Source organism: Mirounga leonina, unplaced genomic scaffold (genome assembly GCF_011800145.1).
Source record: "Mirounga leonina isolate KUSES-001 unplaced genomic scaffold, KU_Mleo_1.0 Mir_170, whole genome shotgun sequence".
NCBI classification, from domain to species: Eukaryota; Metazoa; Chordata; class Mammalia; order Carnivora; family Phocidae; genus Mirounga; species Mirounga leonina.
In genome coordinates, this window is record NW_023270433.1 from 10,902,986 (window position 1) to 10,928,564 (window position 25,579).

Sequence of the window (25,579 nt, forward strand, 5' to 3'; positions counted from 1 at the left end):
ATCCATTAGGATGGCTACTATGGAGAAATAGAAGCAGCAAGTGTTGGTGAGCCCTTGGTTGGTGAGAGCAATTGGAACTCTCCTGCCCTGCTGGTGGGATGTAAAATAGCCCTGCCACAGTGGAAAACAGTGTGGCGGTTCCTCAGAAAATTAAAAATAGAACTACCCTATGATCTGGCAGTTCTCTGGGTATAGACCCCAAAGGACTGAAAGCAGGGACTCAACAGATATTTATATATCCGTGTTCATAGCAGCATTATTCACAATAGCCAAAAAGGTGGAAGCAACCAAAGTATCCGTGGACGGATGAACAGATAAACAAAATGTAGTGCATCCATACAGAGGAAAGGAAGGAGGTTCTGACACATACTTCAGCACGGAGGAACCTTAGGGCACCTGGCTGGCTCAGTCAGTAGAACGTGGGACTCTTGATCTTGGGCTCCTGGGTTCAAGCTCCACGTTAGGCATGGAACCCACTTAAACAAAAGAAAACGAAACTAAACATGGGTGAACCTTGAGGACATTATGCTAAATGAAGTAAACCAGTCACAAAAGGATAAATACTGTATGAGTCCACTTACACGAGGTTCCTAAAGTAGTCAAATTCATAGAGACAGAAAGTCTCTGGTGGTTGCCAGGGGCTGGAGGAGGGAGGAATGGGGAGTCATTGCTTCATGGGTACAGAGTTTCAGTTTAGGGAGATTTTGAAAAAAGTTCTGGAGATGGAGGGTGGTGATGATAGAAAAATACTCTGAATATATTTAATGCAACTGAATGTATATTTAAATATGGCAAAAGTGGTAAATCTTATGTGTGTTTTATCGCAATTTTAAAAAGAAAATATAAAAAATAGAAGGTAAAGACATATTAATTTAATACACTAAGTTCAAATTTAAGGAAGAAAGCATTTCCCAAATCTTGTTCTATGGCTTATTTTTTTTTTTAAAGATTTTATTTGCTCTTTTTAAAGATTTGCATTTTTAAGTAATCTCTATACCCAACGTGGGGCTCAAACTCACAACTCTGAGATAGAGTTGCTCCACCGATTGAGCCAGCCAGGCGCCCCATGTTCTGTGGCTTATTATTTCTAGGAGAGGACCCTCAAAATGAGGGTTTTGAGGTCATTTATTTATTTATTCAATAAATATTTATTGGTCACTGCATGCATGCCAGGCTATGTAGATGTTGAGGTCTAGGTATGGATAAGCCTGATGTAGTTTCTGTCTTTATCAATCTGACAATTTAGCACAATAATATTTCCATTTATTGAATACCAAATGTATATAGCAGGAATCCTACATTCTTTATTTCATTTCATCGTCCTGAGGTGAGTATTATCATCCCCTTATTAAAAATGTGAAAACTAAGGCTCAGAGAGTTTACGTAACTTTCTCCAAATTCACTTAATGAGCACCTTGGATCTGCTTTATTCCAGTGTCTATTCTCTTACTACTGGGAAGACCTGTGTTCTCCTCCAAGGAGACCCACAACGCACTTTGCATCTTCTTTCCAAAGAACATAACCACAACATCCAAGAGAATTATAAACATACATCTGCACAAAAACTTGTACGTGAATGTTCAGAGCAGCATTATTCATCATAGCCAAAACGTGGAAACAACCCAAATGCCCATCGACAACAAAATGTGGTCCATCCACACAATAGAATGTTACATGGCAATCAAAAAGAATGATGTACTGACAGGAGGTACGGCATGGATAAACTTTGAAAACATTATGGTAAGTGAAAGAAGCCAGGCAGAATGGCCGCATTATTATGTGATTCCTCTTATATGAAATATCCAGAATAGGCAACTGCATAGAGACAGAAAGATTCATGGTTGCCAGGGGCAAGGGGATGAGTGAACACTAGTGGATGCAGGGTTTCTTTTTGGGATGATGAAGTGTTACAAAGTTAGGTAGTGGTGATAGTTGTCCAACTTTGTGACTATACTAACAAGCATTGACTTATACATGTTAAAATGGTGACTTTTATGGCATGTGAATTTTATCCCAATTTAAAAAATATATATATAATCACGACTAAGTGGACCAGAACAACATACCACTGGACCACTGGTCCTGCTGTTTCATATCATATCGTTAATGAGGTATGAGAGATCTTTGGGATTGCTATCCTTCCCTCAATAGATACAGCTCTAAAAATCCTAAGCAGAAAAACCCAAACAGGTACAGAGAGTGAGGGCAAACTTGGAAACAGGAGCATCAGAGTGCGTGGGTGGTATCACACATACTGTTGGACTATTTATCCGCTAGGGATGCTTAGCCTATTTTGACAACAGGCCAGAAGGCAAAGTTCCTAAATCCCTCCTCATCACCGGAAGGTTTCAATTCCAACAATTGATTATGCCATGTACTTGGCAGAGAGGCCTCCTTTTATCTGAATAACCTCAGATTCATCTAAGTTTATAAAACTGAATTATAGAATTTCAGAACAGAAAAGGGCTTTTTAAAAAAAGATTGTATTTGTTTATTTGAGAGAGAGAGAGCAAGAGGGAGGGGAGGGGCAGGGGGAGAAGCAGACTCCTCGTTGAGCAGGGAGCCCCAGGCGGGCTCGATCCCAGGACCCCGGGATCATGACCTGAGCCAAAGTCAGACACTGAACCGACTGAACCACCCAGGTGCCCCTGAAAAGGGATTTGAAGAGAGATCATTTGGTCTGATTCTCTTACTTTGGGTATAGGGAGACTGAGGCCCAGAGAAATACAGTGACTTGCCCAAGGTCATAAAGGCAAGCATGGCTTGGCTGAGCCTGCCGGTTGTCTTGCAATATCTTTTCTCCCATTCTTTTTTTTTAAAAGATTTTATTTATTTATTTGTCAGAGAGAGAGAGCATGCGCACACAAACAGGGGGAGTGGCAGGCAGAGGGAGAAGCAAGCTCCCTGCTGAGCAAAGAGCCCGATGTGGAACTCGATCCATGGGCTCTGGGGTCATGATCTGAGCCGAAGGCAGACGCTTAACCAACTGAACCACCCAGGTGTCCCTTTTTTCTCCCTTTCTTCCCTGGAAATGACTCCCTTCTGCTGTGCACATGATTGTCTAAAAAAAGGGCTCTATTTCCTAATGAGATGTGGTTGTATAACTAAGTTCTGGCCAATAGAATGTAAAGGGAAGTGGTGTGAGGAACTCCAGGGAAGTGTATTTAAAGATTAGGGGTTGGGATTAGGCATGACCTTCTTTCTTCCTGCTGGCTGGGTTGCAGATTAGATGGCTAGAGTTCAAGCAGCTCTTCTGGACCAAAAGGTGGAAGCTCATTGGGAGAATAGGGGCACAATAAGATAGAATTCTGGGCCACCAACCTCAAAGAGTCTGACAGAAACAGACGACAGGTATACAGGCTAATGCAGAATAAACACTACCACAAGGCCAAATCAGCTGACCTGTCCTGTTTCTATGCCTTCAAATCTTACAGTATGCTTTATAGAACTGCCATACCAGCTCTGGAACGTTCATCCCCAGACCTTATGTGAAAGAGAAACTCTTTTTTTCAGTCACTGTTATTTCAGTCTTCTATCATTTACAGCTGAACTAAATTCTGACTCGGAATGTAAACAATTACATTCTGGGTTGGAAACTCAGTTCTCCTCAATCCAAGTACAGGACTATTATGAAGATTATTACTATTAATAATAAAAGCAAAACTGTGCTGAGTTGTGCATATAATAGTTGCTGTTAATTTTTGCATGCTTCCTATAAGCTGGTCACTGTTTAAATACTTTATAAGTGTCATGTACTCATTTAATTCTCATGTCAACTCAGTAAGATCTATGACCATAATTTCCATTTTACAGAGAAACTGAGGCACAGAGAGAGTGAATAACTTACCCAAGGGCACACATTTAGTCAGAGGTAGAGTTGAGATCGGACCCAGGAAGTATGGCTCCATATTCTGGGTTCTTAGCTCCTACATTATACTCTCTCTTATGATGTGAGCTCCTCCTCATCCTCTAGCCATTTTACTGAGGAGGAAACTGAACCAGGCAATTTTCTAATCATTTGTTTTAAATTGCTCTGCTCGGCAGTCATGCAGCTATAGCATTAGAAGTCAGACTCCTAACTCCCAGTTCAATGCTCTCTCCCCAGACCACCCTGCAGTTTCAGAGGCCACCTGGACAGATACATAACCCCCCAAGCCCACCTCCAGTCTCCCCCTCCAAAACACACACACACACACACACACGCACACCACCCAGCAGGCACCCAGACATTTTTGTGGCCAGGATGGCTACAACCTCCTTTGAAAAGCAGCCAACTTTGCCCTCCACCAAATAACTTTGTTTTATTTATAGTCTCCTGCTCAGAGCTTTTGAACTGGCTGCTCATTCCAGGGAAGATCTTGATAACAACTGTTCTTTGGAGAGGGTTCATAGGAAACAAGGTGAATAAACACCACAGAGGACCTGTCTGTCTAGCAGAGCTTTGCTCCTGGGGGTGTTTATAAGTCAGTGTTGGTGTCTGGGTGCAAAAGACTTTGAATTCAAAATGGTGGTTTGGATTTTCAATTTTTTTGCTTTAATTCAAAAAATTCATTCTTTGCTTTCAACAATCTCAAGGCATAGGCAAAAGAGAGAAATGACCTTTATACAGAATATAACTCCAAAAGAGGCAGTTCTTCTGGCTTGCTTTGCTCCCTGCTTGGCTGGGACCTAGGACCAGTTACTGTAGTGATTGAGGGGTGAGAAGAGGGCTCAGGAATTTACAAGAGCTAAAATGGCAGAAGGAATGAATGGCATTTTAAAACAGAAAATTGTAAAAGAAGAAGAGGAGGAATAAGGAGAAGAAAAGATTAATTTCAAAAGTGAACCATGAACCTATGTCTTCTGACTTGTAGCCAAAGGTGTCATCCTAAATCATAACTGTGTCACATGTGTTTGGAATTATTCAGCCTGGATGCTAATCTCCGCTCCACCAGTCGCAAGTTATGTAACCTTTCCTCTTTGTGAAATGGATGTGTGTGTGTTGGCGGGGGATAAACTCACAAGATTATTGTGAGGATCGGTGCTCACCATGTAGGGGAAATAGTAGAGAACCAGTAGTGCCTGGTTCAGGGAGAACACTCACCCACTCAGTGAACGGTCGGTGGCAGCCGTCTTTATTGCTTCCTTTGTGATTCCCCCAGGCTTAGAGGGAATGATATTGGGGTGTTCATGAAAGTGAGCCCCAAGGAGGACAGAAGGCAGGTAGCAGGTTGGTGCTTGACTCAAATACGTTCATTTGCGTTGAGTAACTACTCTCTATCAGGGACTATTACGGTGACATGACCTTTCTGTATGGAGCCCCCAAAATGGCTTATAAAGGGAGGCAGAAGTCCTCAAGTGTAGGGTAGGGCAGAGCAGAGTCGCTAAATGGGTAGTACGAAGCCTCCGGTGGTGTTCTTGTGGGTATGAGAGGTCTCCTTAACGATCTAGGGAGAGGAAGGGGCTTCCATCAAGGACTATGCTGGGGAGGTGGATAGTGTGACAGAGAAGACGGTCTGTGGCCCCTTAAGGAACTTACTGGAAGGTATGGCATTTAAAAAAGGGAAAACTCGTGTTTTCCCGGAGGCCTGAATGGGAGACATTATCTCAACGCCAAAACTACTGGGCGGGAGAACTCATAATGTTGGAATGGGTGAAGGTTTCTTCAGGTTAGCTCGGGGGCCTCTACAGGATGAGGGCATATTCACCACACTCTGTAGGTGGAGGTTTCAATGGGAGCACAATGGGTGGGAGTCTTCGGGGGTCCTCGGGGAAACGGGGCGCCCAGCTCCGCGAGTCCCGCGGGCTGATGAGCGGCTGCCGCCCTGCACAGCCTTCAGGCGTCCCCGCCTCCAGCGAGCGGACTACACTTCCCGGCAGACCCCGCGGGTGGCGGCGGCGGCGCGGGCAGGAGGAGGCGGCGGTGTGAGAGGCGGAGGGGGCGGTGCGCGCCGGGTACGCGCGCCGGCGACCATGGCGTTCGCCGGGCTGGAGCGAGTACATTAACCCGGGGAGGCGGCGGCGACGAGGGAGCGAGCTTCGAGCGGGCGGGCCCAGCCTGAGGGAAGGGAGGAAGGGGCGGGGAGAGCGCCGGAGGGAGGCCGGTCGGCCGCGGGCGGGCGGGCAGCGCAGCGCCGAGCGGGGCCCGCGGGCCCATGAGGAGGCCCGGGGACCATGGGCTCCAGGATCAAGTGAGTGCGGCCGGGCGGAGCCGGGCCGGGCGCGGGGCGGCGAGGCCGGGAGAGGGCTGCAGGCCGCGGGAGGCGCGGGGGACTTGTTGCCGGGGCCTGAGGGGCGCCCCGCGTGCCGGCGTCACGCGGGGAGGGGGACGGTTGCCATGGCGATCCAGGGAGGCGCGGGGGCGGGGTGCGCGCGGGGTGGAAGGGCTCCAGTGGTCAGGTGTCCCCTCCTTACCTGAGGGCGGGAGTCGCAGAGATTACAAGGTGGCCCCCTCCCGGGGGTAACAGAACCTCTGAAAATGCTCATACAACTGTTGGGGGGAGGGCGAGAAATCTCCGGAAGCAACTCCCCAAATGGGTGTGTTTGGGGCGCCCCTGAGAGTTGGGCAGGTCCTGAGAGGTCTGCTTACGGCCTGCGGTCCCCACATAAAGTCGCCTGAGGTCCTCGGTGGGGCCACTCATGGATTTAAGGTCTGGATGGCCTGAGGAGGAAGGCCCTTTTCTCTTTCCTCTTCTACCTCTCTTATCCGTGAAAGTCTCCACACAGCAAGGGCCAAAGGCTATGAAGAAAGATGGCTGTGTCGTAATTGAGCACCTGATCTTGATAGTGGTTGGAGAGGCTTTGTAATCCAATCTGGCGAATTCCCTCATTCATTCACCTGGGGTCCTCAGAGGGGGATTCGTTTTCTGGGGATATTGTTGATACATCAAACTTCAGAACCCATTGAAACATTGTTGCCTCGCTTCTAAACCTAGAAGTTGGCTTTGGAAAGTGCAACTTTTATGCAGTCCAATTTGGGTGTGTTGCTTTAGACACTATCTCCCCTCCCCGTCAGGTCCTTCTTCGGCCTCTCCCTTCCTCAGCTCCAGAACATGAGATGCTTTATCTCTAATCACTAACAAATGTTCACTTTTCTCTCTGAGTAATAGAATTGTTTAAGGGCACTTAAAAAGTTGACAGCATAGGCTTTTCCCTAAACAGCTTTCACAGGACACTTTATTATTATTATTTTTTTCTCGTGACAAAGCTTTTTAATGTAAAGTTCAAACAACAACAGCAGGAGACCATAGGACACTTTAAACCTGCTTACAAGAAAGTCTGTGGAATGTGTTTATTTCAGCACTTTGAGGATAATGCTTGGGAAGTTTGAAAGGGGAAGGGCCTTGGGGACGAACTCTAATAACTATGCAGATGTTGTCTCATGTCCAGTAGATGTCCATGCAGCGTGACCCTTGCCCATCCTTGTAGTCCCTTGACAGGCTTAGGCTTCCCAGTCACTAAATGTCTCATGAGCTGCAGCAGCCCTGAGACATCCGCTAAATGAAGCTAGAGAAGTTTGCTTATGATGATGAGAATGGAACAGTCGGATGAGCACACTGTTCATTCTGGATTTTGTGGAAACAAGGGGAGAAAAGTGTGTTTCAAACAACAGTTTAAGAGGTGTGGGAGGTAAAAAGACGTAGTTTGTAAAGCATTGGGATTAAGGAGGTACTCCAAGTTTAGCTCTTGTTTCCAAGAAAGAGTTGTAAACCTGAATTTCAATAGCACTTAGAAACACTTTCCAAAAGCCACCTTACAGTCGCAGAGTATGCTTGTGAGGATGCTTACCTTTGTTATAAAGAAGTTCAGAAACTTGCTTGACATGAGGCTGTCAGTGCCAGAACCAGCATGAAAATCCAACGCGTGGAAGGTCGGGTGACTAGACATCCCGTCTCTGTCTTGCTCTTGAAGGTTGCAGGTTAGCATACATTTCTCAAGTGTGTTTTGTGGAACCCATTACTGTTAAATCTGAGCACTTGGGTGAAGGAACATACTAAGGTGGAATTAGCATAAAGAATAGCTTTTTTGATCTTGAAACTAGACTGAGATAAAAGCTTAGGCTTGGGAAAATGTTTGCTTTATTTGTGGTGAGACAAAGAGAATATGAAGAGAAGTTATGAAAAATAGTTGTGATTTATGGTGACTGTTGACTAAGCAACTTCCGTCTGCAGCTAGATATGGGGATGGACAGGTGGCTAGGGACCATCTATATAGATGCTGCCCTAGTCTTTGGAGGAAATAGAGCTTTGGTCACTGTTTTACCCTGACAGGAAAGAACAGAATTAGCTCAAGGTATTGAGCTGCCTGAGTTGAAATATAAGTGTGCAGGCTCTGTTGTGTAGGGACAGTCGTGTGGGTGTGGGTGTGGGTGTGCGCGCGCATGCATGTGCGTTGGGGTGGGGTGGAACACAGCACTCCGGGGCCCCTCAACAGGAGAGCACTGTGGCCGCCACTGTTTCCTCTTATCTCTGATGCTGTGTGGCCCAGTCAGGCTGATGATGTGGAATCAGATCTGGTTCAAATTCCAGCTCTTTTGTCTACTGACTATGGAACTTCACACAAACTACCTCTTTCACCCTCAGTTTCCCTAAGGGTATAATGGGGAAGACTATATGTTGCAGAGTCATAATGAGCTATAAATGCTGTATCAACATGATTGCTGGCCCTGTACTAAAAATTCAGCAGTTGTTCTCTTTTATACCTTCTCTATCAAACTAAGAAAACCCGTATATTTTATGCCAGAAGTGTCAGAAATGGTATGTTCTAAGAAATGAAGAAAGTTTTGATCAAGGAATTAGACTGTTGATGTGAAGAGCAGGACTTAACATTCTCTTATTAAAAAATAAAAGTTGATTAAAACAATACTGTAATTGTACAGCTGGTGTCTTGTATGATTAGTAGTAAAGCAGGTGCGTTGCTAGGCACAGGTGTTGAGATTTAGTGCTTGATCACACTTCAAGCTAAGGCTGGTTGAGCACAGTCTCTGTGTCAGGCATGATGGTATTGCTTTATGTGAACCATTTCACCAAATCCCTACAACTGTCCAATGATGTAGGCACTACTAACCACATTTTTCATGTGGGAGAATGGGAGTTTATTTGCCTAAGATTAGATGCTATCCCCAGGAAGCCTGCCCTGATGCCGGTTCTGCACCCTCAACCCCTCCCCAGCCTCGGCCAGCTGCCCTCATCTGTGCAACCACCCCCCTAGCCTAGGCCAGGTGCCCCTCATCTGTGCATCTTCTCTTCACCCTAAAGCAGGTGCGCTTTATCTGTGCACTCCTCGCCAGCCCAGGCCAGGTGCCCCTCATGAGTTTCTGTGGCCCCTTGTGTTGATCACTGTTCTAGCATCAAATTCAGTTCCTTGACTGTCTTCCATATTAAACGGGAGATAAACTTCTTGAGAGAGGACTGTCTTTATTTGTCCTTGAGTTCCCTGTGTCAGACCCGGTACCTGACATACAAAGTTGTTTAGGAAGAGTTTATGGACTGATTTAAGGTAGGATTAATGATTTATGGTAGGATCTGAATTAAGATCCTGACTAAGGCTCCAAGTTGAGTGTACATAGAATTAAAAGAACAGTTTGCTACCTGAACTCTTGAGGATAAAGAGTTTTTATGTTTTTAAGTTAATTGCCCTGGTCTATGCAGAGGATTACTTTTTTCTAAAGTGTGTTTTTATAGTTCATGTTTATCTAAATGAACATTGTCTAGCTTCAAACCAAACATTTACTTGGCCAGGGAAAGAAAAGGTCACCAGTATGCAGGGAGTACCCTGGAAAGCTCCTGAACTTTAAATCTGAGCAGACCTTTATCTAGAGGGATAAAAGGAGCAGTGGAAACTGGCAATCTCTGACAGGTAAGTTTAAATCTTATTTAGTGTTTGAGTGATCCCAGTGGACTAGAATGTGGTTAATATGAAGCAATTTAACTGATAATGCAGACATACAGCAGGAAACTATGTGGCAGTTTAATATTGCTTGTGGTGACATCCTAGAAATTGTTTCCAGGCACCAAGGGCAGGAAGTGGATTGCAAGTAATCGAAGGAAGTAGTCTTAAGTGAGTTTGAGGAAACCTGACATTTATGGATGCAGAGAAAAGCATACTCTTAAGATTTGAAGGCGTGGGGACAGGACAGGGCAGCTCATTTGGCCCTGTGGTGGTATGTATTCTGCATTAGCCAGCATACCTGTCTTCTGTCCCTGTCAGACTGTGACCTCTTCGAGGTTTGTGACCAAGAAGGGTATCCATTTATTCATTCACTCACTCACTATAGAACTAAGGGTGTGAAGCACATATTGAGCACTCAAAAATGTTAGTCATTATTGGTATTGTCTTGATTAGTAGTACTGTATCATGTGCCTGGTAGTGGGCTATGTGCTAGGGACACAAAAATGAAATGGTTTTTCTTCATTTTAAGGTTTTCCAAAGTAGTGAGGCAAATGTAAAACAAAACAAACTCCCTCCAGGCTCCCTCCCCACCAAAAAAGCGCCAGTATGATACACTCCGGTCAGTGCTATGGTTGAGGTGCAGCTAGTCCTGAATAGGTAAGGAAATGGAGAGACTTTTCTCGGGACAGCTCAAGAAAGGAAAGCAGCCTTCATCAAGAAGGTGTTTTAGCTGAGAAAGGAGAGATGATTAAAGGTGTGCAAAGGGCAAGAGTGGTAGAGGGGAGTGGGGATGATGGTGGCGGTAGTCTCAGTAGAGGGAGCAGCAGTATCTGTGAAGACGTGGCATATTAGGGAAATAAAAAATGTTAATTACCATTTTTAGGCACATGCCAGGAATTGTGTTAAATTTTGAGAATTATGCTGAATAATACGTATTTATTCCTACTCTCATTGAGCTTAGAGTCTGGTGGACCCAACAGGTTAGAAATAACAGATCAATTCCCATAAAGCCATGTGGATGTGCTGGAAAGGAAATGAGATGCTGAGGGAGAATGCAGGGGTGGCTGTCCTGTTTTAGAGCAGTGAGGGAGGGTTTACTGTAGAGCTGACATGTGAGCTGAGACTTCAAGCATGAGAAATCATTAGTCCTGTAAAGGGACTGGGCAAGACTTTTCATCCCAGGTGGAGTTGAGCGTATACAAGGCCTCGAGGCAAGAAAACCCTAGAGGCATTTCAGGAACTGCTAGAAGGCCAGCGGTTTGGGTAGTGACTGATGGGACAGCCTTGAGGTAAGGTCAGAGATACAGCCTGGGGGCTGAGTACGGCCTTGTAGGCCATGGCAGTCAGAAGACAACTTAAGATGTAGTTAACACACTATAAAATTTATTTTTTAAAATGTACAAATGATTTTTAGCGTACTCAGAGAAGTGTGATCAATCACTACTATGCAGTTTAAAGAACATTTCATCACCCCAGAAAGTAACCTTGTTGCCCATTAGCATTCACTTCCCATTCCCCCCAAACCCTCTCAGCCCTGAGCAATCACTAATCTTACAGTTGCTGTAGATGTATTCTAGACATTTCACCTAAATGAAATCATACAATATGTAATTCTTCGTCTTTCAGTTAACATTATGGTCCCAAAGTTTATTCATGTTATAGCATATAAATATTTCATTACTTCTTAATTGCTGAATAATATTTCATGTATAGATAAACCACATTTTATTCATCTCTTCATCAGTTGTTAGGTATTTGGGTTTCCACTTTTTCACTGTTATGAATAATGTTGCTGTGAACATTTTGTGTGGACATATGTTTTCCATTTCTCTTGGGTATATACCTAGGAGTGGAATTGCTGGATCCTATGATAACTCTGTTTAAGAAACCGTTAAACTATTTTCCAAAGCAATTGTACCACTTTGTGTAAAGTGGTATCTCATTGTGGTTTTGATTTGGCCCAAATGAGTCATGTAGAAAACGAAAGATCAGAGTAGACGGAGAGGTTTCTCAGAAGAGGTTGAAACTTGAACTGAAAGAAAGGTGAGACTTGATAAAGGGAGGAGGCATTCCCAGAGGGAGAACAGTGGAAGTCTTATGACTTGGGAGTGGGATAACCCCTTCTCATTGTTTTCTGGTACAGAGAAGCAGCTTTGGCTTCTGAGGATAGCTTTGCTTTAGTCTTGTTTTTGGACTGCTCATTATAGGATCCCATTACCAAAATGCACCACAGACTTGCTTGTTTTGTGAGGCCTGTTGTGTAGCAGAGCTGACCTGTCTCCCTACTGTGGGCTGAGACCAGAAGTTGAAATGTGATGTCCTTCATCCAGGGCTTCCCCCCCCCCCCCCCCCCCCCCCCCCCCCCCCCGCTACTACCTATTCTCTTTCTTCTCACCACACAGTGCTTCCCTGCCAGTCCCCATGGAAGACCATACAAAGACTTGGGGTGGTGGAATGAGAGTTTTGTTGGAGACTGAGCTCCCCATTATTAGTGCTCAAAGTCAGTCACTTGAATTTTCATGACTTTTCTGGACAGTGTATTGGTGCAACGCCATCATTCTAATCCTAGCCATTGTTGTCGTGGAGGGCTTTGCACAGCACCTAGGAAGTTGAAACAGGGAAGGTAAAACCTGGAGTGTTGTAGAAAAATGTGTCTCAGGCTGTTACATCTGTGTGTAAACTCCTAGCTGGAATTCTCATTGTGGGTTGCAAAGGTTCAGCCTTTTTCCTGGCCCTAGAGGGAACTCATCTCTGGATTTACAACATCCTTCTTGCTTAAAAGGATTTTGTTGGGAAATGGAAAGATAAACAAGGAAGAAAAATAAACCAAAGAAAACAAAAGCAAAGTTGGTCTCTTTGACTTTTATTGGAATCCATACCCATTCTCTCCAAGTATTTAGGACTTGAAAAGGAGCCATATAAAGGAAGTAACAAAAGGTATGTTCAAAATATTTGACTTCCTATAGAAAAGATAGGTTATATTGCCAAAGTTCATTTGTAAATTGGTTATGGTATTTAGAATGTATTTTTTTCTTAGAGATACTGTTAATGTATAAATCCGTGGCTGTCAAAGATAATGACTTTGTAGGCAGAGGGAACTGTGTAAAAGACAGGTATGGCAGAAATACAGGACATGTGAATAAGGGCTAGAGGAGATGGAGTTGAAAAAGTAAGCTTAGCCACCGGAACATGATGCCACTGAAAGAGTTGAGCTGGGAATGTAACACGATCAGATTTGGGTTTTCAGGAAGATTACTCCAGCAGCAGCAGTATAGAACTGTGATATCTCTAGCCTGTACAAGATGAGCCACTGGGGTGTGTAAAAAATGTTAGAACTTATATTTGTTTTTATATGTCTTCAAAATACCTGTTTTTGTGGTCTTGAATGTATTATTAGTATAGTAAGACATCCTCATAATTTAGAAATATATGTGTATCAGATGTATGTTCAAATTTTTTGAAAGGAAGGAGTGCATGGAAAAGAATTGGAGACCACTGGTTTATGGAACTGTGTTTATGCTGTAGAACATCCAGGCCTGAAGTGAGGTTTTGGTTGTTGAAAGAAAAGGGACAGATTTAAGAGAGATTTTAGGTAGAATTGACAGGACTTGGCGACAAGTTACATGTAAGAGGCAAGAGAAGAATCAAAGATGACTTGCCGAGGTTAGCAAAGTTACATTATAAGTGAGTGTTTGGAAGGTGGGGGCCAGTTATGTAATGCGTTTGCTTTTCTGAGGGAAAGTGGAAAGTTCTAATTGGGAGAAGGCGTTGTAGTCTGCAATGAGAAAGGAGGAGATCTTTAAGGGCTCCATAGTGAATGTGTGTACTTCATTCGATGAGTAAGACTTAAAGTGGGCTGAGCCAAGTTACTGAAGGGAAATCCATCCATGTCGATTTAGAGAGGGGAAAAAATAAACTTTCCAACTCACTCGAGCCACAGGAAAGGTTTCAGGGATGTTTCATTGATCTCGCCTAGTCTGTTTGAATAAATAGGAGGAAGGAAACCAATCAAGAGAAAGATGCTGGTTGACTCCAAGCAAACAGTTCTTGTGCTGCAGGGTGTGAGAGGAGCTGAGGGATGTGGGCCTCGGAGACACACACAGTCCCCATCCGAGTCCCAAGTTTCTCAGCCTCAGTTTTTTTTATTTGTAGAAGGAAGCTAATAAATTCACCTGTAGGATTGTTGTGAGGATTAGAAGCGATCTTGTATTTCACCTTCGGCAGAGAAATGATTATTGAGTAAATGGCAGCTATCATTAATATTGCTAGGAGAGGATGGGCACACTTGTCTGAACCCCCTGGAGTTAACGTCACAGCAAATGTTCCATTTTATAGGTTTTTTTTTTTTTTTTTTTTTTTTAAAGCCATAGAGAAAGTATTTGCTTCCTCTCTGTATGTTAGGAATGATGTGTTGTATAATTTATGAATTTCTTTGAAGGACTGTGATCCTCATATATGCAAAGCACTATTCCTTTTGCTGGCTGGGAGAAAAGAAGCTTAAAGTCCACTTAGGTAAGATGAGCATGTGAATAAGTAGAACAATAATATTTAACATTTGATGCTTCTCTCAAACTTTGAAAATTTTATTCAGTTCTACATAAGATTTACACCATTTATATTTATCTTTGTTTAGCTGATAGTACTATTCACTTCTGGTCTCTTTTCTTTTCTTTTTTTTTTTAAAGATTTTATTTATTAGAATGAGAGAGGGAGAGGGAATCTGAAGCTGACTCCCACATTGAGCACAGAGCCTGATGCGGGGCTCGATCCCACAACCCTGAGATCATGACCTGGGCTGAAACCAAGAGTTGGACACTCAACTGACTGAGCCACCCAGGCATCCCCACTTCTAGTCTTTTTTTTTTTTTTTTTTAAAGATTTTATTTATTTGACAGAGAGACACAGCGAGAGAGGCAACACAAGCAGGGGGAGTAGGAGAGGGAAAGCAGGCTTCCCGCGGAGCAGGGAGCCGGATGCGGGGCTCGATCCCAGGACCCTGGGATCATGACCTGAGCCGAAGGCAGACGCTTAATGACTGAGCCACCCAGGCGCCCCCCCCCGCCCACTTCTGGTCTTTTTAATCTTTCTTTTTCCTGGGTGCTTAAAATTATTCTTAAAACTTTTTTAAGGGAAATTTTAAACATCTACAAAAGCAGAGAGAATAGTACAGTGAACCCTCAAATGGCCATTACTGTTAAAACACTTATTAATGTATGGCTTATTTAGTTCCATTTATAGGTAACTGACTATAACTCCTCCTGTCCTCCAGACCTGGATTATTTTGAAGCGAATCCCGACTGTCCTATCTCATTGGTTTTTTTTGTTTGTTCGTTTTGTTTTTGTTTTGTTTTTAGAGAGAGGGAGAGGGAAAATCTTAAACATTGCAGAGCCCACCATGGGGCTCCATCACATGACCCTGAGATCATGTCCTGAGCTGAAACCGAGTCAGTTGCTCAACTGACCAAGAGTCCCTGTCCTATCTTATTCTTAAATATTTCTGTATGTGTCTCTAAAAGATAGTCCTTCTTTTTAAAAACATAACAATGACATCACACCTAAAAAAAAAAAAAAAAATTCCTTTGTATCATCAAATATCTGTTCAGTGTTCAAAGTTTTCTAGTTATATATATTTTTATTGTTGATTTGTTTAAATCGAGTAAGGTCATACTTTGCAGTTGGTTGATAAGTATCTTGTCTTTTTTCCCCTTTGCAATTTATTTATTGAAGAAGCGTGTTATTTGTTCTATGTAGTTTACGTTGCATCCTGTTTAATATGTCCTGTCCCCTTTATTTCCTACAAATTGGTAGTTAGGTTTAGTTACTTGATCAGACTCAAGTTCATTTTCTTGACAAGAATACTTAAAATGTGGTGATAGGTACTTCCATCAGGAGGCACATTATGGGGGTGCCTGGGTGGCTCAGTCGTTAAGCATCTGCCTTCGGCTCAGTTCATGATCCCAGAGCCCTGGGTTTGAGCCCCGCATTGGGCTCCCTGCTCAGCGGGAAGCCTGCTTCTCCCTCTCACACTCCCCCTGCTTGTGTTCCCTCTCCCCCTGTCTCTCTCTCTCTGTCAAATAAATAGGATCTTGAAAAAAAACAACAAACACATTATGTCTGATTATCTCTTTTTGGTCTATTAATTTATTAGGGGCTGTAAAATGGTGATTTTTTGCATCTATCATTTCTTCATATTAGCTATAATACTTCTATATAGAAAAACTTCCCCCTATCGTCTGTTTGGTTACCCTGAGGTACAGTTCATCTAGGGAAAGTAGGATAATTATTTTCAAACTGAGTTTGCTGGTGTTCGAAAGGTGACTGTTTTTTTTTTTTTCCCCAAGTGTCACTTAAACACAGATTTAAACCTGTTTACTATATTTGAGTTACTGTAGTTCTCACTGATGTTTAATTTGTCCTATCTTTGTTTAGTGACAGCTTCTTCATGTTAGCTTCTAGAATCCTTGACAGGATCCCGGTAGCTTTTAATAGCTCCCCTGCCTTTTGGTAGGACAAGATGTTCTGAGCTTATCATCTATTTTTCCTCCTCCAGACCTGTATTCCCCCGTTTCTCTAAGGAGCCTTGCTTCCATTTGGTGGGAAGTGGTATTAGAGATTATAGTTTGGGTTTTGGGACTCTTTTTGTTTCATTTTTTTGCTATGAGGTCAGCCGTTATTCTAGGCTTTTCCAGGGGTCAGCACTAGGAAGTACGTGTGTGTGTGTGTGTGTGTGTTAAACTGTTCATACTGATATTTCCAATTCAAGATTATAGCATTTTTATTTAATCTCATCACCCTTGTATCTGAATCTCCTATCGCTCATACCAAAAGTGCTGATTTCCAGTGAACACCAGCATAAATACTTGTGCTTTATCCCACAACACCCACACAACTCAGCAGCAATACCAGCAATAGGATTACTGAAAACAGGTCGGTTTTGTGTGTTTTTTTTTTTTTTTTAATTTGGCAGGGTTTTTTTGTTTTTTTTTTTTTAGATTATATCCCACTAGGAAGGTCTATTCAAGTTACTGTTTCAGAACCATTAGAAATAGTTTTTTTTTTTTTCCTGTGATTGTGTCACCAGCTCAGTAATAGGTTTTTTTTTTTTTTCCTTTTAATCTTTTGGGATTGCATTTTAAAAATAATTTTGTTTTGTAATCACATAAAATATTTATATGGTTTCAAAGCCAAATCTACAATCTACAAAAGAGGTGTATAATATGCAAAAGAGGTATATTCAGAGAAGTTTAACTTCTGTCCCTCTCTCATTACTCTGTTCCTTTCCTCCTTCATAGGTAATTTTTTAAAATGTGCATTTGTCATTTCATTAAAAAAAATAAAGGTAAATGCATATGTATATTCACATTTTCTACCACCAGCCCCTCAGGTAAATGGTAGCATTCTGAATGCACTTTTCTCTCCTTCCCTTTTCTTTCTTTTTTTTTTTTTTTAAAGATTTTATTTATTTATTTGACAGAGACAGAGTGAGAGCAGGAACACAAGCAGGGGGAGTGGGAGAGGGAGAAGCAGGCTTCCCGCTGAGCTGGGAGCCCGATGTGGGGCTCGATCCCAGGACCCTGGGATCATGACCCGAGCCGAAGGCAGATGCTTAACGACTGAGCCACCCAGGCGCCCCTCTCTCCTTCCCTTTTCTCATCTTATACCTTCTAAAGAGGTCACTTCTAGCAGCGTCTAGGGATCATCCTCATTTCTCTGTAAGGACAGCATAGTACTCCATTGGATGGATGGATTATGGGTTATTCAGCCAATCTTACACTGATGGCCACTTAGACTGCTTCCAGTGTTGTTGTTACAAATGGTGCTGTAATGAATATTCTTATGCACGTGCCTTTCTGTATTTTTACCATTATACCATTGGGATAGATTTTTAGAAGTGGAATTGCTGGGTCAGAGAGTAAATTTATATGTAATTTTGTTAAATAGTGTCCGATTCCCCTCCACAGGGGTTGTGCCAGTTCATATTCCCACATGTGAGAGTGCCTGTTTACCTTACAGCTTCAACAATGGAATGTGTTTGTCAAACTTTAAAAATTATTTTAATCCAAGTTATAATGCACATGGTAAAATAGTTTGTAAGCGTTCATGATGGAGAGCATTGATTCTGTACTCTATCCCCCCAGAACCTGTATTAACAGTTTTACTTCTAGTTCTTCTGTTGGTTAACCCATAACCCCTAGGTAAATGTCACTTAATTTAACCTTAGGCAGTATTTGTTGACTCCCTGAAGTGAAAGATGATGAGTACCTTTATAGTAATTCTCTTTTCCTCTTCCAGGGCTTTACATATTTATATTATTTCTATTTTTTAAAAAAAAGATTTATTAGAACACAGGGAGGAGGGGCAGAGGGTGAGGGAGAAGCAGGCTCCCCACTGAGCAGGGAGCCTGATTCGGGGCTCCATCCCAGGACCCTGGGATCATGACCTGAGCCGAAGGCAGACACTTAACTGAGCCACCCAGGCGCCGCTATTATTTCTAATTCCTATACTGGTTTTATTTTGACATCGTTATTTAACCCTTTTTATTCCATTAACTTTCAACAGTGTCTTTCTCATATTTCTTCACTCTCTAAAGGAAGGATACCTGTTGTTTCTAGTTTCTCTAGGCTGTACTTTTACTTTCATATGGTTATTTTAGTTCTGATCCATGGCCAGAACCAAGTCTTTTATTTATCCTTAGGTTAAGTCTAAAAATTAAATGTTGTTATGAGTATTTAAATACTATTCAACATAGGCCAGGTAGGGTGCTGGAATAACCTTTTCTTTTTGGTGCATTGCCATCCCATTTGAAGGAGGACATTCTTTTTTTTTTTTTTTTTTAAAGATTTTATTTATTAATTTGAGAGAGAGAATGAGATATACCATGAGAGTGGGGAGGGTCGGGGAGAAGCAGACTCCCTGCTGAGCAGGGAGCCCGATGTGGGACTCAATCCCAGGACTCCAGGATCATGACCTGAGCCGAAGGCAGTCGCTTAACCAACTGAGCCACCCAGGCGCCCGAAGGAGGACATTCTTAACATTGGGGTCATATAAACTTTTTTTCTTATAATCCATCCAGAATTTAAAATTATCCTCTATATGCTAATATATAGATTAGTTTTGCCTTTATTTGCACAAAAATACAGGGGGACACCCACCCTGTATAGATAGCAGCCCAGGGTGTCACAAGAGTCCTTCTCATGTAGGCAGACAGAAGCCTCTACTTTGCAGCCTTTGTGGGGGCTGGGGCACTTTTGGGAGCATGAGTCTCGGCTTTGACTTTGACATTGTTGGTAGCCTCAGACCAGAGCCTGGTGCCCTGGCAGTGTTGTAATCATGTGTCTCAAAAAAAAAGGGGCGGGGGCATGTCTCTCAAACTTGAGACTGATGCCTTTCAGGACCTTGAATTTGACAAAGGCCTCGATGGTCTTAATTTATTTTATTGGTCTGCATTTTCTTTAGATCCTTCTTGTGTTTCTTTTTTTTTTTTTTTTTAAGATTTATTTATTTATTTGAGAGAGCGAGAATGAGAGAGAGAGTACATGAGAGGGGGGAGGGTTAGAGGGAGAAGCAGGCTCCTCACCGAGCAGGGAGCCCAATGTGGGACTCGATCCTGGGACTCCAGGATCATGACCTGAGCCGAAGGCAGTCGCTTAACCAACTGAGCCACCCAGGCGCCCCCCTTCTTGTGTTTCTTGACGAAGTTTAAAGTTCTTAGGAATTGAGATTCTACCTCCTTAACCTCTCTTTATGATTAGGGCTTACTGATACCATTCTATGCCATTTTGGAACTGATTATGTGTGGTGTGGTTCTTGGACTTGGCCATGTCTGCATTGCTGCCTGCAGTTCAGAAAGTGCTTGAAACTGGAAAAGAAAGAGCTATGTCTGGATTTTGATTTTTAAAAATAGTCTCATTTTTCCCTTCTCCCTGAATTTCTAATCCGTTTTCCCCTCTTGCATTGTTCGCTTTATCATATCCTTAATTTTTTCCAAACTTAAAATCATAGTTGCAGTCTTGAGGCTCTTTTTTTTCTTCTTGAGGGTTTCTTCCTACCTTCCTGTTCTGATCTGTGCAAAGTTAGCTACAGTGTTGTAATCCTGGAATGTCCCTTCACCACGCTCCTATTTCATTATTTCCTGGCCCCTGTGTTATTTTGTTTCATTTGCCAGAGTACATATTCAAGTTCTTATAGGGGACAACCACAGCAATGGACTTGCAGAAAGGGTGCATTTGAGTTTTTGCGTGTCTGAAAAATGTCTGCTTTCACACACCTGATTGATAATTTGTATGGTGCTAGAGTTCTAGGCTAAAAAAAATTGCCCCCAGAACTTTGAAGAAAGTTTCCTACTGTCTTTAGCTGGCTTCCTCTGACACTGCTTCAGAAGAGGAAGGGAATACTTTGCCCTTTACTGCCAATTGGGGTATATGTGTAGGTTCCCTGTTCAGGCTTCCTTAACACCAGGGTGGGAAATTCTCTTTTACTAGATGGTGGGTGGGAGTTCTGATTCTCTGAAGAGGCCTCCACTGATACCTTTCTGGCTGTGTAGAGTAGTGCTTTTTTTTTTTTTTTTTTTTTTAAAGATTTATTTATTTTAGAGTGCATGCGTGCGTGCCCGTGAGTGGAGGGGAGGGGGTGAGGGAGAGAGGGAATCTTCAAGCAGACTCCCTGCTGAGCACAGAGCCCAATGTGGAGCTTGATCCAGGACCCTGCGATCATGACCTGAGCTGAAATCAAGAGTCAGCTGCCTAACTGACTGAGCCACCCAGGTGCCCCTAGAGCAGTACCTTTTTTGCTGCTCTCACCACGGCTTCAGTTACTGCCACAGGAGAGTGGAAGTCCGGGTTCTCCACATTCTCCACTGAAACCACATCGAGGGGGTCCTCGTTACTGCTGGGGATGATGAAAGTCCCAGCCCTCTACTTGACTTTCTTTCATTACAGCCTAGCCAAGGTAGAAATTTGGTTTCTTCCCTGCTTGTCCTTTGCTGGCTTGAGTGGATGTGAGACCACACAGGTTTTTCTGTGGTGTTTGGCTGACTTTTGGTGGGTTTTTTCCCCCCTAAGTTTTCTGACTTGTCAGGCTGTCCCTTTTCTGGCGCTTTGACTGAGTTTTGTTGGAGATTTTTTTGGTCTGCATCAATTGGTATTTATGGGTTGCCAGCTTTCGTCATGAATGGAGGTTGAATTTTATCAAATGCCTTTTCTACATCTATTGAGATGATATGATTTTTCCCATTTGTTAATGTAAGTGACATTTATTTTCTTTTTCTTTTTTTTTTTTTTAAGATTTTATTTATTTATTTGAGACAGAGAGAATGAGAGAGACAGAGAGCACACGAGAGGGGGGAGGGTCAGAGGGAGAAGCAGGCTTCCTGCCAAGCAGGGAGCCCGATGCGGGACTCGATCCGGGACTCCAGGATCATGACCTGAGCCGAAGGCAGTCGCTTAACCAACTGAGCCACCCAGGCGCCTGTGACATTTATTTTCAAATGTTAAACTAACTTTGCATCCCTGGGATAAACCCATTTGGTCATGATATATTATCCTTTTTATACATTGCTGGATTCAGTTTCCTGATACTTATTTTATGGTCACATCTATATTCATAGAAGATTTTGGCTGTAATTCTCCTTTCTTGTAATGTTCTTGTCAGATTTTGGTGTTAAGGTCATGCTGGCCTCATAAAAAGGAAAGAGGATTGTATTTTAAAAAAAAATAGAAGTGGTGTGGTTTTTAGTATAAGAAGTTATCAGTCATTGCAGCTTTTTGGATGAACATTGAATTTAGGAAAATTAAGTTTTACTCATAAGCAATGGGAATAGGGAAATGCTTATCTGTGTTTTCCTATAATAGGGGATAGGTAACCCCTCTCTGCACCCCCACCCCATTATATACACATATTTATTTTACTTATTTTGGCTGAATAATCCCATGTCAAATTAAGGCCATCATGATGTTTTTTATCTGTTAGTGTTTTAGTGCATATTTTCTTTTTTTTTTTTTAAAGATTTTATTTATTTATTTGACACACAGAGAGAAAGCACAAGTAGGCAGAGAGAGAGGCAGAAGCAGGCTCTCCACTGAGCAGGGAGCCCGATACGGGACTCGATCCCGGGACTCCAGGATCATGACCTGAGCCGAAGGCAGTCACTTAACCAACTGAGCCACCCAGGCGCCCTAGTGCATATTTTCTAAGAACAACCATATTCTGTATATATGATGAGGATACTTTTATCACCATCAAGAAATTTCACATTCATACTAACATTATCTAATAAACAATCCATATTTAAATTTTCCCAGTTGTTCCAATAATGTCCTTGACAGCTGTTTGTTTTTGAGCCTGGGTCCAATTAGGGATCATATGTTGCCTTTAGTTGTCATGTCTCTTGTTCTCTTTTATCTGGAAAAGTTCTTCTGCCCGCCCCCCGCCCCCCATTTTGGCTCTGATACTGACTTTTTATTTATTTTATTTTTAAAGATTTTATTTATGTGACAGAGAGAAACACAGTGAGAGAGGGAACACAAGCAAGGGGAGTGGGAGAGGGAGAAACAGGCTTCCCGCTGAGCAGGCAGCCCGATGTGGGGCTCGATCCCAGGACCCTGGGATCATGACCTGAGCCGAAGGCAGACGCTTAACGACTGAGCCACCCAGGAGTCCCTGATACTGACTTTTTAAAGCATCCAGACCAGTTGTTTTATAGAATGTCCCACATTTAGAATTTGTCTAATTATTTCCTCATGCTAAAGTTCATGTTTAAACATTTTGGCAACAATACCGTAGTTAATGTGTCTAATGCCATGCATTTTTTTCTCCTTGGAGTTATTCTTTTTTCTTCCATCCTTTTTTTTTTTTTTTTTTTAAGGCTCTTATTTGTTGTCTTTCTTACCCTCTTGTAGCTTTCTGTTCCTGTTTTGTAAAAGTCATGTTTTTTTCCTGTTCTGTTTAAGGATACCAGTTTCCTGAAACATATTTCTTAATCATTTTCAGAGATATATTCTTCTAAGAGATGATGTTCCCTTTCCTCCATTTGCAGTATTTTTAAAAGGTCTTTTATTTTCTGTATGCCCTTGAGCAAGGTGAGCTCTATCTAGATTTGTTTGCCATAAGCGGGGTGAATGGGTTACCATGGGCACTGTTCTTTGGGTCCTAGGTGGCTGTCAGGTCCCCTTCTCAGAACTTGTATCTGAAGAACTGGTTCATATTCACTGTTCCAGTTGAATTCCTAGTGACTAGCAGGCATTTGTGCTACTGAGGTAAAATTTTATTCCCTCACTGCCTGATACTCTCTGATTCTGAACTAATGACCTAGAAACTAAAATTCTGAGTATACTCCGTTAGAGTTGTTCTTGCCTCTGTTCTCACTGTACTTTTTGTGTGTAATTATTATAACCAATATAACTCATTTTAAAAGTAATTAAAAAAAAAGTAATTCAAGAGATTAAGTGGCTCTCCCTACCTATTAAAAGTGTGTGTATGATCCATGAGTGTAACCAAGATTGAAGGGCACAATGACTGAAGGTGGTAGACCAATTGACCTATTGTAATAGAAGAGAGGTAATGAGAATTGATATTTGGATATTTCCTTTTGGTTTGCATCACAATGTCTTTTAAGAGTCCAGCTATCAGTGAGAGTTGTTAAGAAGTAGGTATCAGAAGATTAGAAAGTCTTCACAACCAGATAGATGATGACTCTGTGTAGCCTGAGTGACAGAGAAAAAGGTGGAAGAGCTAAAAAAAAAAAAAAAAAAAAAAAAAAGAAATTGAAATTTTCTGGGTATGATTTTTCATTGGTTTGATTTGGGTTCTATTGAGTGTGAGTTTACTATCCATGGGGAGCTCTCCAGTGACAGCTGAAATTTTGGACTTGAAGGTCATTGGAGAGGTGGGAGCTAAAGATAGAGTTTGGGAGTCAATTACACAGTGGTGAATAGTGAGAACTAAAGACATGTCATGAACCCTAAGTAGGCAGATTGAGGGCAGGAAGGAAAGATGTTGGAGACCTCTCACCTCCTAAATCCAAACATCAAGTCCTTTTGATTCATGTGTCTGCCTCCTTCTCCACTGCTGTCCTCTTGGTCCGGGTCACCATACTCTGAGCATAATGCCTGTAATTCCTCCTGACTGGGTTCTTTACCACTCCCGTTTCTCTCCAATCCCATCTCTACAGTATCCAGAGTGAGTCTTCCAAAGGCCAGATCTGATCAGGTCAGTTCACTCTTACTGTTCTTGTTCTTCCCATGGTCTACGAACTTCATGAAGTCAGGTACTGTAAAAGACTTGTTCACTATTAAGCCTTGAGTGACTTGCACAGTATGAGGCACATAGTAGGTACTCCGCTAATACATACTGAATAATTAAATGAATGTTTAATACAGTGTAGAAGTTTGGTGTTGATTGGGTTTCATCTTAAAAGTGTATAATCAGTAAGTAGTCTTTTCATATATTTAACTCCACTATTTGTGATTGTTCCAAATAACTGATGACCCCCAAATCATGTGGCTTTGGCAGATCCCCTTTGGGATTATAAATACTTATTTTTCTGAGGCTAATGTTTTTATGCTTTATTCCCGGAGTAAATACTGATAATCAGAGAACGTCCAGAATGTGCTGGTTTAACTGGAGGGTGCAGCCTGGATGTGCCTCACTTGTGGTGACTATAATATAAAGTCTTTTATTTTTATACCGATCACTGAAAGTTGTTTCTACTACCCAGAGGATGGGCAGTCACAGCCTGGAATTAAAAAGGAAGAAATTGATAGAGTGTTCTGATGGCCTACTTCTTAATTTTTTCTCTGGCAAATTGGTGTCACCTTTCCCACCTTGGTCTGACTTCCTCATTGGAAAAGTTTCATATTGCATAGGAAGAACAGTTTAGTAGGAATATGAGTTGCATATTATTAGCTCGGTGGTGCTAAAACATGTTCAGGTGATAAAGTACCTAAAAGTCATGATACTGTGTGCAATACTCTGAAATATTTATATATTAAATGTCAAGCTACATTCCCCCCCTCTAAATCAGATACTATTTTATATTATATTTTAGAATAGATGGAATAGAAGTGAGAAAGGTTTAAGAAAAACTTATGGTAGGAAAACTTAGATTACATTATTTTTTCATGCAAATTGGGAAGTGGCCATTTTTGGCACTTCAGTCTAGTTCCTAAACCTGCAATATTTTAAGTAGCATAGCTGGAGAACTATTAAATTAATATTAATCTTCATGGAGGAGAGAAGAGGAACTAAAGTGAAAGGTGACAATATCAAGGTTTTCAATTTGGGAGCATCAAAACCTCATGGATGCCACAACTAGGAAGAGAGCATAGAGATTTGGAAATCATTGGCATGGATGAAGAAGATGAAGCTATGAGAGTTGTTTGCAGGCTGGATATAGCAAAGCACAGTTCAAGATTTGAACTTGGAAAGAAGAGACCTAGATAAGCAGTGTAGAATGCTGTGGGGATTCAGTAGAAATGGGAATCCAGAGAAGACGATTTGGTTTAACAGTGAGTTGTGGATGTCCTTTGAGAAAATGGTCGCAGTATGATATGCATTAATTCATTCATGCAAGGCAGAAATGTAGGCATTCTCTTCAATATCTCCCATATTACTTGTCCCTTCAGTATTATGATGAAGTGCTGTCAAATTTACCTTCCTAAGTAGGACACAAAAGTGAAACTATACAAGAGTGATGGATGCATTAGACTTTATC

At 42.2% G+C, this 25,579-nt stretch overlaps 1 protein-coding gene across 6 annotated transcripts in view; it reads left to right on the forward strand.

The window, feature by feature from the left end:
* The first annotated feature begins 6,077 nt into the window (after positions 1-6,077).
* DENND1A (DENN domain containing 1A) overlaps positions 6,078-25,579 on the forward strand; it is a 501,318-nt gene continuing 481,816 nt past the window's right edge. For 5 of the 6 annotated variants that reach the window (XM_035015834.1, XM_035015837.1, XM_035015835.1 and 2 more), the window contains exon 1: positions 6,078-6,170. In XM_035015834.1, coding sequence (XP_034871725.1) covers positions 6,154-6,170 — 17 coding nt within the window. In that variant the 5' untranslated portion in view covers positions 6,078-6,153. The remainder of the gene's footprint in view (positions 6,171-25,579) is intronic. The other variant, XM_035015836.1, reaches the window with a different exon arrangement.